General features: G+C 39.1%; 1 protein-coding gene across 1 annotated transcript in view; it reads right to left on the bottom strand.

Annotated features, from left to right (window-relative positions):
* SRPK2 (SRSF protein kinase 2) overlaps positions 1 to 15,746 on the bottom strand; it is a 168,908-nt gene that overhangs the window by 70,637 nt on the left and 82,525 nt on the right. The window contains exons 4-7 of the mRNA XM_025216006.1: positions 14,083 to 14,191; positions 13,397 to 13,484; positions 13,070 to 13,157; positions 6,560 to 6,666 (exon numbers count right to left, since the gene is read on the bottom strand). Coding sequence (XP_025071791.1) covers positions 6,560 to 6,666; positions 13,070 to 13,157; positions 13,397 to 13,484; positions 14,083 to 14,191 — 392 coding nt within the window. The remainder of the gene's footprint in view (positions 1 to 6,559; positions 6,667 to 13,069; positions 13,158 to 13,396; positions 13,485 to 14,082; positions 14,192 to 15,746) is intronic.

Below are 15,746 nucleotides of genomic sequence, written 5' to 3'. Positions count from 1 at the left end.
AGGGTGGTCTTGGTTTTAGCTTAGAGTCAGCTGAGGTTAAACAGCTTACCATCCATTCAGTAGTTTACCCCCTCTAACTGGAAGCTTGTTGGTGGTCAAATGTAGCACTACAGTAAAGAATACCGAGAAGTGTTGGACTGATGACGTAGCCTTGCTTAATTCCTGTCTTAACCTCAAAAGGATCTGTGATAGATCCATTACTGAGAACCACTGCTCACATACCATCATGGAGCAGGCAGAGAATAATGGCGAATCTTTGTGGGCATCCATACCTCAGAAGGAATCTCTACATCACTTCTTGGCTGACAGAGTTGAAGACTTTTGTGAGGCCAAAGAAGACCATATAGAGAGGTTTCTGTTGTTCCTGGCATTTTTCCTTCAGCTGGCAAGTAGTGAAGTTCATGTTGGTTGTGCTTCTTGATGCCCTAAACCCACTTTGAAATACTGAGAAAAGCTCTTCAGCAAGTGGAAGGAGGCAGTTCGGGGGGGTTCTCACAATGATCTTTCCTGTGGTGGACAGCACAGCAGTCCCTCTTAATTTCTACAGTTGGACCTGTCCCCTTTCTTGAAGATCATCACAGAAATGGTGTCCCTGAGGTCATCCAGGATTTCCTCATCATTACAGATCTTTAAGATGAGGGCATGGAGCTGTGCTGAAAATCCTACTTGATGATTTTGGCAGGGATTCCATCTGCTTCACATGCCTTGTCTTTCTTCATCTACTTGATGGCTTTTCTCATTAAGGGTTGGAGGGATTTCAAGACAGTTTCTGACTGGGTGTTGTGGGATGGAATTGAGAACACTCTCAACAACCAAGTCTTGACTGAAAAGGTCCTCAAAATGCTTCTTCCAATGAGTGCTGATGGCTTCTCTTTCCTTGATCAGGTCTCCTCCATCCCTAGGTCTCAAGGGGGTTGGCCCATGAATGCTCAGAACTTAAATGGCTTTGATGGCACTGAAGAAACCATGCATATCATGAATGTCAGTGAGATCCTGAGTCTCATTCTCCTGGTCTTCCCACCATGTGTTCTTCATATCACAGCTCCTTCTTTGGACCTCTTTTGCTTGGAACTAGTGTAGTTCTGCAATCACTAAAGGCCTTGCACTTGTGGTCCATCAACTCTTGGACCTCCCAGTCACTCTCATCAAACCAGTCTTGGTTTTTCCTGGTAGAGAATCCAAGTGTCGCTTCACAGGCACTGATGACAGTGGACTTGAAAGCACACCAAGCACTGCAGACTTTTTCCCATTGTTGACTGGAATTTGCCAGTTTTTCATTGAGCTGCTGGTAGAAGAGGTCTCACTTGATTAGTTCTTTAAGTCCTTCAACACTGACCTTCCATCGGCATTGCTTCTACTACAGCCATTGTTTCGGATCCAGTTTGAGTGACATAACCAAACAGATGAATTAATGACTGTTCCAGCAATTGTCAGCTTCTAGCTGATGCTCAAGTGATGCGGACATCTTTGCAATCCCAGGCACAAATGATGATGTAGTTATTCAAGGGCCAACACTTAGATCACGGGTGTTGCCATTATGTCTTGTGCCCGTTTTTCTGGTGGAACAGGGTGCTGGTGGTGGTAAGTCCATGTTCTACACATTTGTTTAAGAGGAGGATGCAACTGGAGTTAACCTTTACCACTCCTTCCTTGATGGCCGTTCTGTCCCAGAGGTTTGAGTCCCTTGCAACTCTGGCATTGAAATCACCAAGCAGAAGAAGCTGATCTCCCTCCAAAACATCAGAAAGGACTTGGTCAAGGTTGGCATAAAATTTCTCCTTGGATTCACCGTCACTGATGACAGTGGCATATTGACCCCCTGACAATTTGAGGAGAGCCACAAGGTGCTCATTAATTTTGATAGGGAACTCATTGAATTGGTTTGAGTTCATTATTAGCAGCAAAGCCAACTCTATAAAGTCTGTATTCTTCTTTCTGCTTACCCTTCCAGAAGAGAGTATTGCTGCCTCCTTGCTCTTTGGCGTGCCAATCTCTCACTCGCCAGGTCTTGCTCAGTGCAGTGATATCAATGCTGCATCACCTAAGTTCTCGAGCCACAACTGCAGTGTGGCACTCCGAGTGTTCATTATTAGGACTGCCCATGAGGGACCTGATGTTCCAGGTCCCAAAACTGATTGTATATCTTTGTTGATTTTGACTACATTAAAGATGATCCCACTGCACGCAGTTATCCATTCAGGAAAAAGCTAGAAGGACTGTGTTTAGGGCACTTTTTCTAGCTCTTCTTTAGTCTTCACTAAAGTTTGTCTTGTGAAGCCTACACCCTAAAAAATATTCAAGGACTACATTCCAAAGAAAACTGACCATTATATCAATCGCATAATATTTGTTATTATGGACTGAATTATGTATATTAGATGGTAGAGATGACCACTGAAACTCAACTGAAGAATCTTTAGAATAAACTTAAGTGATCCAAATGAAAAGAAATTAGACCCAAAACCAAGGAAAGAAAAAAATTGCAATATTATCTGAAATAACTGCTGTAAGAGTGAACAATATTAATTATACAGTGAAGAATAACTGAATCCCTATGAAGACCATTCTTTTGACATTAAAAAGGAACTACTGATTACCTTAACTCTTAAAGTATTTTTACTCCTGGGTATTAGCTTCTTAATGTGACACAAAAGGAACACTTAAGGATTTTTTGCCCCAAAGAACAGCAGTAGTGACATGGGGAAAGAACCGTCATCAAAGTCAATCACCAAAACAGTGCTGAAGAAGCAGCTTGTAAGATAGAAAAAACAAGATCTATTACGATTTGTAGCAACAACAAAAAATCATCACCATCATCATCATCTGGTTTCCTAAAGGGGGTGATGGGATATGTGAGAATTGCAAACAATAACATCTTCATAGAATAAGAATTACCGGTAAGTAATTTTCCCTTCTCTAAAGATGCCATTTGTGAAAGAATCTCACACCTAGATTATAAACCTAAGTGTTGTGAGCTCTCTAGGACAAGTATAATTTATTATCATTGACAAAGTGTGAACCTAATCTTTGGAGAAGAGACGACTGAGGCGGAATAACAGCAGCCTTCAACTATCTGAAGAGTGGTTCCAAAGACAATGGAGCTAGACTATTCTCAGCAGTGGCAAATAACAGAAGAAGAAACAATGGCTTCAAGCTGCAGCAATGGAAGTTTAGATTAGATATTAAGAAAAACCTTTGCACTGAAAAGTTAGTAAAACACTGGAACAGGTTACCCATACAGGTTATGGAATCTTCACCCCTGGAGGTTTTTAAGACCCAGCTAGATAAAGCATTGGCTGGGGTGATATAGTTGGAGATGGTCCTCCTTTGAGTAGAGGGTTGAACTAGATGACCTCCTAAGGTCCCTTCCAGCTTTAATTTTCTATGATTCTAAGGTTGAACACCAATGCTCTAGGGCAGGGGTTGTCAACTGGGGGTATGCATACCCCTGAGGGTACTTTGAAGGTCGCAGGGGTTACATGGGGGTGGGCGGGGACGGAGCGCCACCACCCCCTGCCTCAGAGGAGCAGGGCCGCACAGATGCCATGCTGCTGCCACTCACCACCTCCACTCTCCCCACCCCTGCTCTGCATCCAGCCGCTCACCACCCGCTCCTCCCCTGCTCCATGTCTGGCCACTTGCCACCCCCCCATACACTTATTAAAAAGGGGGCCACCATGGACACACTTATTAAAAAAGGTTGAAAACCCCTGCTCTAGGGAATGGGAAAATCTTGGTTGCCCAGCGTGGAAGAACCGCAGAACTGAGACACCAATGCAAAAATACTTGTGAAAGACTGAATTTAAAAATAACAGTTTATGCATAACCCCTATGTAAGCTACAGACGCATATAACCTTGCCATGAACCTCCCAGTCCCCAAGAGGAGTCAAGTAAGTCACTGTTTTATGTGCCTTCTCCAGACCAAGGTGAGACTAATTTGGGGAGGTTGTGTGTAGCAGGGAAGAGGGAATAGCTGCAGGCTGTAATGCCTCACTTGCCAAAATTTCTACCACTGAAAATTTCCCAGAAATTTGCACTGCTAGAAATAAACAGCTGTCCACAACCTTGGTTCAAAAGGGTATTGAATCAACTCTTGGAAGAAAGGTCCATCAGTAGGTATCGAACATGGTAGACATGAGTGTAGCCTCTGAATCAAACTTCCTAAAACTAAGAATGGTCTTTATTAATTTGTTTAGTATTCCACTAAGACCATATAGGTCAGATGTTATTGCCTGCTTCCTCAATGATGCAGACCAGTACACCTGAATGTGCATGGAGAATAGCTAACCTGTCAAAGAAGGATTTTTTTTTTTTTTTTGCATACATATTGCTTTGTCTCAAGAGTTCTCTGGGCCATTTGCAAAGCTCCCAACCCTGCTCTATGCAAGGAAGAATTTTTCAGTGTAGTAAATGACGACTTTGAACTGGAGACTTCACCAGGATCAAAGCTCAGGGCTCTAAAGCACAGCAGTATGCAAGATGACATCTCTTTCTCTTCGAAGCATCGTAACATATGGGAAAGGAAAATCCTATCATATCCCTAATCTCGCTCTGAGAAAAACTAATGACTAAAAACATTTATTCAGTGTTAAAGGAACCCAAAAGTTGCTCTGTGATTAAGTAGAAGCCATTAGCACCTGAACAGTTTCAAACACTGCAGCAAAGATCTGTTGAGGCATCCTAAAGCTAAGAAAACCTGAACCCCTTGGAATCAAAAGAAGCCAAAGCCTCAGAGAACGTAAGGCCTCAGAGGCCAAAGTTCCAAAGATGCTGACCAAAAAGCCAAAGCTCAAAAATCAAGCTGAGAAGAACAAAACCAATGGTACAAAGTTTAGCACCAGATTGATGCCCCTGGATCCTCAGAGGCATAAAACAGTTATCAGACTGGAAGGCAAGGAAACAGAGGTAAAATAACATCAGAAGAGAAATGGCTCACATACAGAGTTCCTTTGCTAACCAGCATCAGAAAACTGACTAGAACTTACAAGGGACAGCAAATGGAAGTTCAGAGGCACATGACCTCTGCCAAGGAAGAAAGTGGCTGATGCCTCTGGCCATTATTTCTGCCCTTAGAGGCAAGTAACTTGGATGGCTTGGGGAGTCCTACAAGAGCTGAATTAAAGGCGTTAAGTCCAACTAGGGGGAAACCTACACAGGTGATCCATTTAGAGAAAGTACTTTTACACAGTCTTAAAACTCCTCTCTCTTGCAAACAATTTCTCTGTCTTTTATCCTTGATTCCTTTTCTTCCACATACACTGTACAATTCAGCTATGCTAATATTTTTTGTGTTTAAAGTCCTTTATATGTACAGTGCTCATTTTGATTGAAATAGTATGCATCATTCCCTTATTTAAATCATGTCAAGTAATAAAAAGAACTGTGCTGTTTGAATTACTGATTTTCATTTCTTTCAGGAATCTGTATAGAATAAATATTGCAAGACAGATTTAAAAAGGAGCACTCTCCTCCTAACCATACTTAGCCTCTCTTTAGTACAATACATTTGGCTCCGATTCTATAATTTACTCCATGGGTTGGTCTACAAGACACATTGTAGTACTGTGTGGAGATACCCGAGCCAGCTCTAAATGAAGGAGCACACATACCAGATTCAGCAGAGCCTCATTACTACAGCACTTCACCCTGGACATTTTAACCTGATGACCAGGTAGAGGATTGCCCTAAAACAGTTATATTGCTTTGAATAACCATGCTAGCTGGTATCCTGCAAGCACAAATTTTCACCTGTATGCAAAAAATCTGCATGATTTTGTTTGATAGAATCTATTTAATTAAAAAAAGTTGACTCTTCATTTTAGATATGGAAAGAAATTTAAGAGAGAAACTTGCAGATGTGTAAAATGGCATGCTGCCACATATTCTGCTCATTCTTTGAAATCAGCAAGATATTGCAGATTGTTCATTGATCTTGAAAGAATTTTATATCCAAAAGAAGACGCAGCATTTCTTTGATTTCTCCTGTATGAGCACCTCCCAGGCAATTTGCCTTGTACTGCACAATGAAGGAATGCACTTTTCTAACATCCAGTGGCAGGATTTTCAGACATTCCTAATCACATTTGGCCTCATGTTTCGAAATCACTTGCAACATTGGAAAATCCCATCCTAGGATTTTAAGCATGCACCTTAGAATTTTTTTTCAGAGAGGTATGAAGTTATTACAACCATTCTATAAACAAAACTTGTAATATTACCGTCTACTGTTACTGTAACATACTTTCCCAGGGTGACTCAGTATAAAAGAAGAAATACTAATCCAGTCATTAACTAAAAAAAAAAACAAGTTTATTTTCAAAAACCCTTAAATTGGTGAGAGACTGACTGACCCATACATTTTTGGAAGCAGCTCAGGATTCAGTAGAGTAACGTATGTATAAACACCAATTACTTGAAAAGATATTCTCACCAGTCAGTTGTAGGAAGACTGCTTATTTCCTATTGAGATCTGCAGTTGAATTATGAACATATTATCACCCAAGGTAATTTTTTCCCACAATATTGTTTTACCTAACAAAAAAATTAAGTGATTCTTACCTGTCGAATTATACTTTTTACACAACGGATAGGAAGGCCTTGATAGTTGGACTTGATTATCCATTTTAAAAGATGATGTCCAAGTACTTCAAAAACCATACACACATCTGAGACTTAATTAAGGATAATTTTCAAAGTAACTTGCTATTTAGTTCCACTCTTTTACACATTAGCTAAGTGCTCGTCATCATCCTTCCATGAAAATACAACTCATGAACAAAACTAAAATAATGTATGTTTCAATCCTACAGACATAAACACGCTTTAAAAGCATGTTCAAAAACATCTGCAAGATCTGGATCTAAATGTGAAAACAGCTAAATTGACATTTTTAATGATGTGATCTTAGCCAGTTACTTCTAGCAGAAAAATAATGCACCACTAATCTGTTGTGAATATGTTGAAGCAGTAAAAAATTAAATGGAAGAGATGTCACAAAATTAAAGGTAATTCATCCTGGGGGGGTTTTCCCCCACTATAAAAAGGTTTATAATTTCTAAAAGTATCCCTAATTTCCAGTAATCCCTAATTGATTATGCATAAATTAAGGATTATTCAGAGAAGATTGGAGTAATTAAATAGTTTAGGAAATTAGCTATAATAAACTCAAAGTCTTTTCCACTCTCTTTAATTTAGCTGGAAAAAGTAACTGCAGTTCAGTCTACAGGGTGTCAGTGTCATTTTAAAGATTCAAATTTGTGTAGAGAAACTAGCAATAAATAGGATGTAGAAAAGTTTACTGAAACTGAGATCACTATAGTGTTATTTCACAGATGGTAAAGCCACAAGAGATCATTATAATTCTTTGACCTCCTGTATAACACAGGTCACTGGACTTCCCTCAACTAATTCCTGTCTCAAATCCAGGAGCTGCATGGAACTAGAGCACTGTTCAGTTTTTATTTAAAAAAATCAGTAATACATAATCCTGTACAATACTTGGCAAGCTGCATGTAATAGGGCCCTTTCACCACTGCTTGGGTGCAGAGGTAGCAACTGTGGATAGACAGATGGCACTATGGGCACACACACTTGCAGCTCTACCTGCATCAAGGACTCTTAACGCCTGGGGAACCAGGAGCGCGAAGCATTTCCAATCTGAACTATGGGACAGAATATCTGCTGGAACGGGTCAACCCCCACCCTCCACAAACACCACACCCTGCCTCCACAGGCCCCCACCATACCCTATGCCCTCCCCACACACACAGCCACACCCCCTCACAACTCCCCCAACACACACCCCCTCACACCCAACCATACATACACCCACACCCCACCATATACCCCCAACCACACACCCCCACAGTATACAAGACTAAGAATTTATTTTTGAGTTATTATGCAATCATTTCTATATACACTATGCAAATACAAAAAAGGACAAAAATATTTTTTGTAATAAAATTAAAATGTTATAATATGTGTTTGCCTTTTAATGTATGATTTAGTTTTTTTCTGGTTCTAAAATAGCAACCCCCCCGCAAAAGGAGTATTTCTGGGGGGCAAGGGGAGGGACTTCTGGTGGCAAATGTCAGGGGCTAGGAGGGTGGGACTTCTGGTCCCAAGATGGCGACCAGGGGGCAGGGCAACTGTCAAGGGACGGGGCTACCCATGCAGCCCTCAGAAGCTCACCAAACCTCGTTATGCGGCCCTCCACCTGAAATAATTGCCTGCCCCGGCCTAGCTTCAACATAAAAGGCCTTTTTAGGCACTATAATTCTTATAACAATTACATTTTGAGATTCATTTTCATGCTACTTCTTCCTAATAGTTGGGTGCAGATGTGATGTGACTTTTCATTTAGTAACCTACCATTTGGGCATTACTGCTTTCCATTTGGGATGTAGGCTGCATTCAAATGAACTGGGAGAATTCTCCTGGCTTTGTTCTCCTGGTAGAAAAACTTACCCAGAAACACCTGAACAGACATTCGAATGCTGAGCCCATTACGAGAGTTTGCAGTGCTGATGCTGTGCAGTCAGGGGGCCCCTGTGCACATATCTCAGACTGCTATGCAGACTCCCTCAGTCTGCCTAGTAACAGATGGCACCTGTGTACAGGGCAGCCCTGACTGGCTGACCCAGACTGCTGAGTACTCCCAGGTCTCCCTGCGGCACAATGCGAGGTTATGAAGGTGGTGTATTCTGCTCCCTGCTCAGCTGGAGTCCAAATCAAGAGACACACTGTCTTTGTGGGAAGGGGAGCTATGCAGAGGAAACTGAGATTGGGGAGGTAAAATGAAGCGGGGACAGGGGAATGTGCATTACTGGGCTGTTGCTGGGTTTAGAACTGTACATTTCTGGTACAGCCTGAAGGAATCAATAATTGGGTTCAAAACATTTACAAAGTATATCATTGTGTATGATGAAACTATCATTCAACTGAAGAGATGAAATATAAACCATAAACTGAGGCTGCCACAAGGCAAAACTCTGAGAGCAGGCATGCTTGAACAATTGAGGTGTCTATAGGAGGTTAGCACTGGCCTTAAAGGCCTGTAACAGATTGACTACAAAATCCTATTTTCATGAAGAGTAGCAAACAAAGTCCACCTGCTGGAAATGTGAAGAAGAGACATTACTGAAACCTACTCAAACTTGGAAGTTTAAAGGGATAGTGGCCAAAACCTAGCAGCCTGGTACAGCTCTATCAAGGCATCTGACAGGTTACCTAGCATTTATCAACTGACAGAATTAACTGCTTTTATTTGCGAAAATATTACTACGATATGACGACAGGTAGCACACCTAATTAGCTATTAAGGCCCCTTTATGCTACACAATGTATAGGCCTGCTGCTCAGATGCAATGCTCTGAACAACCCCTCAGCAACCCCTATGCTGGCTGTACTAACTTAATCTTGCACCTTCATTGAATGTTTGCTTTAATGAGTGATACCTCAGGATTGCTTGATTTTCTTTTTAAATTTGACTCTCTACATAACATGTTTCAGTGTGTAACTAACTTGTTCTCACAAATAAAATAAATATTCTGAACTCACTCATGCAAAATATAATACAGCCTTATGGTTGAGAAAACCAACCCGCCAAAGTTAGGAAACTCACTTGCCTTTCCTAATAAAAACCACAAATTCAGCCACTTAAAATACACGGATAGTAATGAAAGTATTACCCAAACTACAATTTTTCGCAATTTATATTAGCACTGATCATAACCATTAAAAGAAATATGATTTTATTCAGCTATAGGTTAATGACAAAGACTGTGATCCTGTAAGTGGCTCTGTACCCTCAGAGTCCTCTGCCCACCTGCGAATCATATAATGTAGCTTCTCATAGGCCTCAGTGTGCCCCATACAAAGCAAATGACAGGATTTGGGCCAGTGGTAAAGTTAACTTTAACTCTTCTGTATTCCCTTATCTTTTCAAAACATTCCTAAACTACACTATCATCTAAAATTTAGAAAAAATAGTAGGTAAACAGTCATCATGAAACATAATTGGTATTGTATGAAACAATCTAGGAAGATGAAGAGAAGTTAATAACTTAATAAATAAGCAGAATTATTGAATGGAAACTGCCATATATATAAGAAAATCCATGTTGTTTCCTAATCTAAGATTTCTAGGACATCTTGTCATCTCAAAATGTCTTCTGATGGATACCTTTCTTTCTCAAAGCTTACAAGGATATACAACAATTAAATATAAAACAGTCATACTTATCATCAAGCAGCTTCATTTTAATGTCATTATATGTCCAACATAATTGTGCTAATACAATATTATAGGAGTTTCTATATGTAAATATTTGATAAACTAAGCGTAATAGATTAGAGATGCAGACACACAAAATGTTAAAGTGTCTAAAAAGAAACCTGCTCTTCTATTTTCCGTATTTTTATGCACTATTTGAATGAGTTTGTCAGGCTGCCAGTCAGGGCTTGCGAAATATATATATTATAAACAGCTCTCTACCTTTGTCAGCTTAAAGCATTAGCTTACAAAAAACATGAAGCATGGACATGCTATCAAACTAACATGACTAATAAAATACATACTTATCACGTCTTCCTCTTTAAAGTGGATTTACCTGCATCTGAAAGTCAGTACTTGTGTCAAAATATTGTTGGGGAAAACCTTTTCCTACACAGATAAGCAAAATGAAATATTCACCTGTTTACAGAAATTTTAAAGCAATTTGTCTCTTTTCTATTCCAACAGTATAATGGTTCTAAAAATCTAATTTTAACAATGAAGCAATAACTAACTGTAGAACTCGTATTACTAAAAATAATTTAAATTAGCATGCCCCTAGCTCAGTTGTCCGCTTTAGATGATATGTTACCATCTTCTTGAATGCCAAAAATAACAATTACAAGCTAGAACAAATATGCAAAAATGTAAGGATTTTTTGTGATAATCTCTCTTATTGGACCAACAAAATCCTTGCCTCTAAGCTAAAATAAATTGAGTTATGCTTTGGTCATTATTTAATACTACATCTAGCATCATACAATAAAACCAATACAGAACATTATAAATTATTTGTATTACAGTACCATCTAGAGGTTCTTACAACATGTAAGCAAAGAGGCAGAAAATGCCCAATTGTCCTTACCACCCACTCTCAAGGCACGATAGCAAGACAAGACAAGGTAGACGGGTAATAATGTAACTGCGAGCAGCAGTCTATGTTCATAACCAACTTAGCTAGGGTTGCAATGGCTACTATATGATAATAAAACAGAATGTAGGCCAGCATAACCATATCTTATCCGAATTTTAATCATCTGCCCTTATTCCAATAATGTTGACTAGACAATGCAACAGTCAAGAAACAGTCCATAAGGGGTCAACAAGAAAGGAAGCAAGAGCTGCATATAAACCTATTGTTACTACACCATGCATCTCTACATGCCACCCCCAGCAATTTCATATACAATGTCAAAAGTAGGTGGCACAAAGTTCAACCTATCTATATACTTGAAGACACTCCTCCAGATAAAGACAGACTTAGTCCAAACAATGTTCTGATTCCTCCCTTCAAGGAATAATGAGCAACTTCACAACTATCAACAACTGCAGCCTCAACGCCAACATCAAGTTAAATTGTAAGCTCTTTAGGATAAAGATCCCCCGTCCCCTGTTATATTTATAGAGCATCAAACAACATCGCATCCTGTTTCATGACTGGGACTGTTAGGCACTACAGTAATGTAAACAAATAATAATAATAATGATAGAAGTTCAATGACATGTAAAGCTACTGCAATATCTAGCAAGATCATCAAGGATAACTCATTTTGATTCATCACTAGTCACAGATCAAATACACACACACACACATTCTAATATTATAAAAGCCTAAGTCTCTCTGTCTGTCTGTTCATAACACTGACAAACGGCCAATCATATATATAAAATGAAACATACATACATATACACACACACATATGTATATTTTTCATTTATATATAAATGTGTGTGTGTGTGTGTTTCATTTCAGTATAACACTAAAAGATGTCAAAAAGTCAAGTGTGCAGGTAGATGCTTTTATCAATAACCATTCTCCAAAATATTAACACCTGTATGTGGTCACTGATTGGCCAAGATGATCATTTAGCAACAGAAAAATCTCAACAAAACTTCTCAGGAATGAGATATAAACTATATTATTTTACAAGTCAGGATCTCTATTCTTCAGCAGGCAGGAGGGAACATATGCTCACCATTAGTCTGAGCTATTATAAATCTTTTAAAACTATCCAATCTTCATGTTTAATAGCTGTCAACTTGCTGTATTTTATTATATGACTTTTCAGCTGAATCATTACACATGACAATTCTGTACTGTTAAAGATTATGCTACTGCCTGTTTTGTCACTCAGAATCTGTCCTCTAACAGTTTACAGGATTTAAGGAATATTCCACCCAAACAAGACTCTAATTTTTAATTTTGTAAAGTTTAAACGGAAAAGCTAAATTACTTCTCTAATGACACCTTATGAAATATGAGTAATTCTCTCTCATTCTTTTGAGGGTTCCCCCCACCCCCCCGCATTACAACAGTAATACGTAATGGAATCTAAACTCAAATCCTTTCAACATAAGCTGCCTGCTTGCTTTTAGGAAAAAATCTTCTCCAGCCCACAAAAAGCTAATGTTCCACAGTATTTACAATGAAACACAATATACTGATAAACATATGATAAGTTTAACAATATTATTCAGAAAAGTTGCATTTAAAATTCCTGATATCTGGTATTCTATTAGGCCAGACAGCTCATCATAAACATGTTTATCTTTTATTATTTTTATATTTGGACCTGCCCTATTTTTCACTAGCGTAAATGAATTACCAGTGCTACTGATGTTCATGTCTTAATATGGCATTAGTAGTTCTATATTCTAATTATAAAGAGTTAAAGAAGGCAGGTTACTTTGAAAAAGTCTTGCGTGGTGTATACACAGAAATTGTATAGAAAAAAAATAAACACATCACTTATTTTACTTCTAAAATAGGTAGAATTACTATAAAAGGATACGTATTCCATTCATTCCTGAAATTTTGAAGTCATCAATTAACTGTACAACCATGTCTTTGTTTGGATCACTGGGATCACTTTCACGAACCTAAGCAAAGAAAGTAGATACTAATATATTAGGTAATAATTTAACTTAAAGATATTATTTTCTAAAAATCAAAACAGCACTATGGGGTCTTATAAATTATGAGAATAAGTAATGAAATATCAATATATTTAGGGAATAAAAGATTTAGGGAAAAAAATGAAGTTCAAAAGCATTTATTTAAACAAAGAGACAATGGGAATTTACTATGATTGGTAAAGCACTGCCATCATGATACTTACACATTTCAGCAACTTTATTTCATCCAAGGCAGTCTCTGTATAATGCTGGGCACTTTTTACAACTTTCATTGCAACAAACCTTTTCCCCCTTGAAAACAATAATAATTATTCAACAAAGATCCAGAGTTAACAGATTTTAAGAAGCATACTTCATGCAATTATATACTCCAGTTTGGTCACATACTGTAATATTGAACAATGTAGTATGTTCTGACAGAGAACAATTCCTTTTTACCTATATTTGAAGCAACATCAAAAACATTCAGATGACAGGCTGACTTAATTTATTTCAAATGCTAATGTCTTTAAAAGGGGAACTTAGGTCTATATTTTACCATTCAATCAAAATATAATTATATTTCCTTTTAAGGATACAGGATGAATAAAAACACTAGCTTGTTTAAGAGAACATGTTAATTCAATAAGCATTAATAATTTGTCAAGGAAACTAAAAATAAACTTATTCCTGACAAGTTTTATAAAGTATATCACTGACCAAAATGAGAAAAACAGTGTCATTATTTCTATATACAGCTGGTTACCAGAGAGCAACAAAAGCACAAAAAAACATTGATGTAACAAACTCTAAGGCAGAAATTACTATTCACAAAATGGCAGCAGAAGCCGTCTTTACTCTAATTAGAAATGGAAAAGGAGGAGAATAAATATAAAAGTAGATATCTTACTGCATGTCCCAGCATAGCCAAACTGTAGAGAAGTGTCCCCATCCTAGCTTTCTAATAACATGATATCGGCCATTGAAAAGATCTCCAATTTTCACTGGATGATAGCCACCTTTAATTAAAAATACAAACAATATACTTAGAAAATAGCAGTTACTTCTGATTTCCTATTCATTAATTTAATACCAGGTTTCTTTTCAAGTTGTCCAAAATTATAAATGAGAAAACCATAACAGTATGTACAGTAATTAAAATAATTTTCATGACTTTCTGGAGAAAAACGCCTTGTATTTGCCTGCTCTTTATTTACTTTACTGTCCCATATAATATTGCCAGCTTTTCTTTTTCTAATTGAACTCCTAATTTTCATAAACACTGTGGAAAACATGGGACATTTCTATATTATTTATCTAAATATTATGTGTCTGTTACCTGGTCAATATATTTTACCTGACTGTACCAAGTTAAATCAGTGGAGGTTGTTAGTGAGAACCAAACAGGAAAAGAAACAATGACAGATAAAATACCTTCCAAGAAAGTACAGAAGCCTCTCAGCAAAGTAGTGCTCTCAGCTAGCAATTGGGAAATGCTCACCTGCCTGATCTTTGCCAGGCCAGCCCATTTATTTTTTCCCAGACCTGAACCTTGAATTAAAGCATGCTGAACTGTGAAAGGAACCTGGGTATAGGCTTAAGTACAGACAGTCAAAAAACCCCAGGCTGGCTGCCATCTGGCATTGGTGGCTCATGTTCATCTTGGAGTCAATAATGACTCGACGACACAGACAACAAGCCCAGCTGGGGATGCAGTTCCCTCTATGGAGACTGCCCCCCCCCCCCCCAAGACAAACCCTGGATGATGCTGGGAGCTGGGGTCAGGGAGGTGGGGTTAAACGCCCTTTCCCCTGCTCTAACTTACTACTGGCTGCAACTGTGGACTACAAATCCCAGAAGCACTTGGAAGCAGGAAAAAGAAGTGATGAGCGATCCTGCAGTCCTGCTGCTATGATTCTGGACTACAAATCCCAGAGACCTCAGGGGCAACAGGAAGAAAAAGTGAACACAACCAGAAAGCCATGCTCTAGTGCCCCTTGCCTTCTGGCCTGAGCCACTGCAGGCATGTGGATGCATTTCCTAAATCAAAGTAAATGTCTGTTCATTTCTGTTTTAATTTAATCTGTGCAGTTTAGGCTAATCTACAAAAACTGAATCGATTCAGCCTCAGGCTGTCTGCCTGTCTGTACCTAGCCCTGCTGTGTTACAGATCTGAACCAGTTTCTGATCACTTATACCAGTTTATGTGCAACTACTGTCCCCAGCCCAGAAGACAGCGGTAAGTGGGCAGTAGAGGTGCACCAATACATTGATCCGATATCGGCTCAGCACCGATATAAAGAAAATGGAGTGTATTGGAAATTGGCTTGATGTGGCTGATGATTTGGCCGATAAATGCCCGTGCATGTGCACAGCCACAGCACAGCACAAAGGCAGTGGGGACCACAGCCGACCAGCTGGTAAGTCTGTTGTGGTGGACAGGGACGGGGAAGGGAAGGGAAGGGGTGTAGGGGGGCAGATCAAGGCCCTGTGGTAAGGAAGGGAGTGGGGCAGGGGCAGGCACTGCCCAGCTGTGGTGGGGCGGGGTGGGCACGGGATGGAGCCATGGCTCGT

This window comes from Alligator sinensis, unplaced genomic scaffold, assembly GCF_000455745.1.
Source record: "Alligator sinensis unplaced genomic scaffold, ASM45574v1 scaffold100_2, whole genome shotgun sequence".
Taxonomy (NCBI): Eukaryota; Metazoa; Chordata; order Crocodylia; family Alligatoridae; genus Alligator; species Alligator sinensis.
Note: the sequence above shows the minus strand (reverse complement) of the source record. Positions and strands in the feature narration are given on the sequence as shown.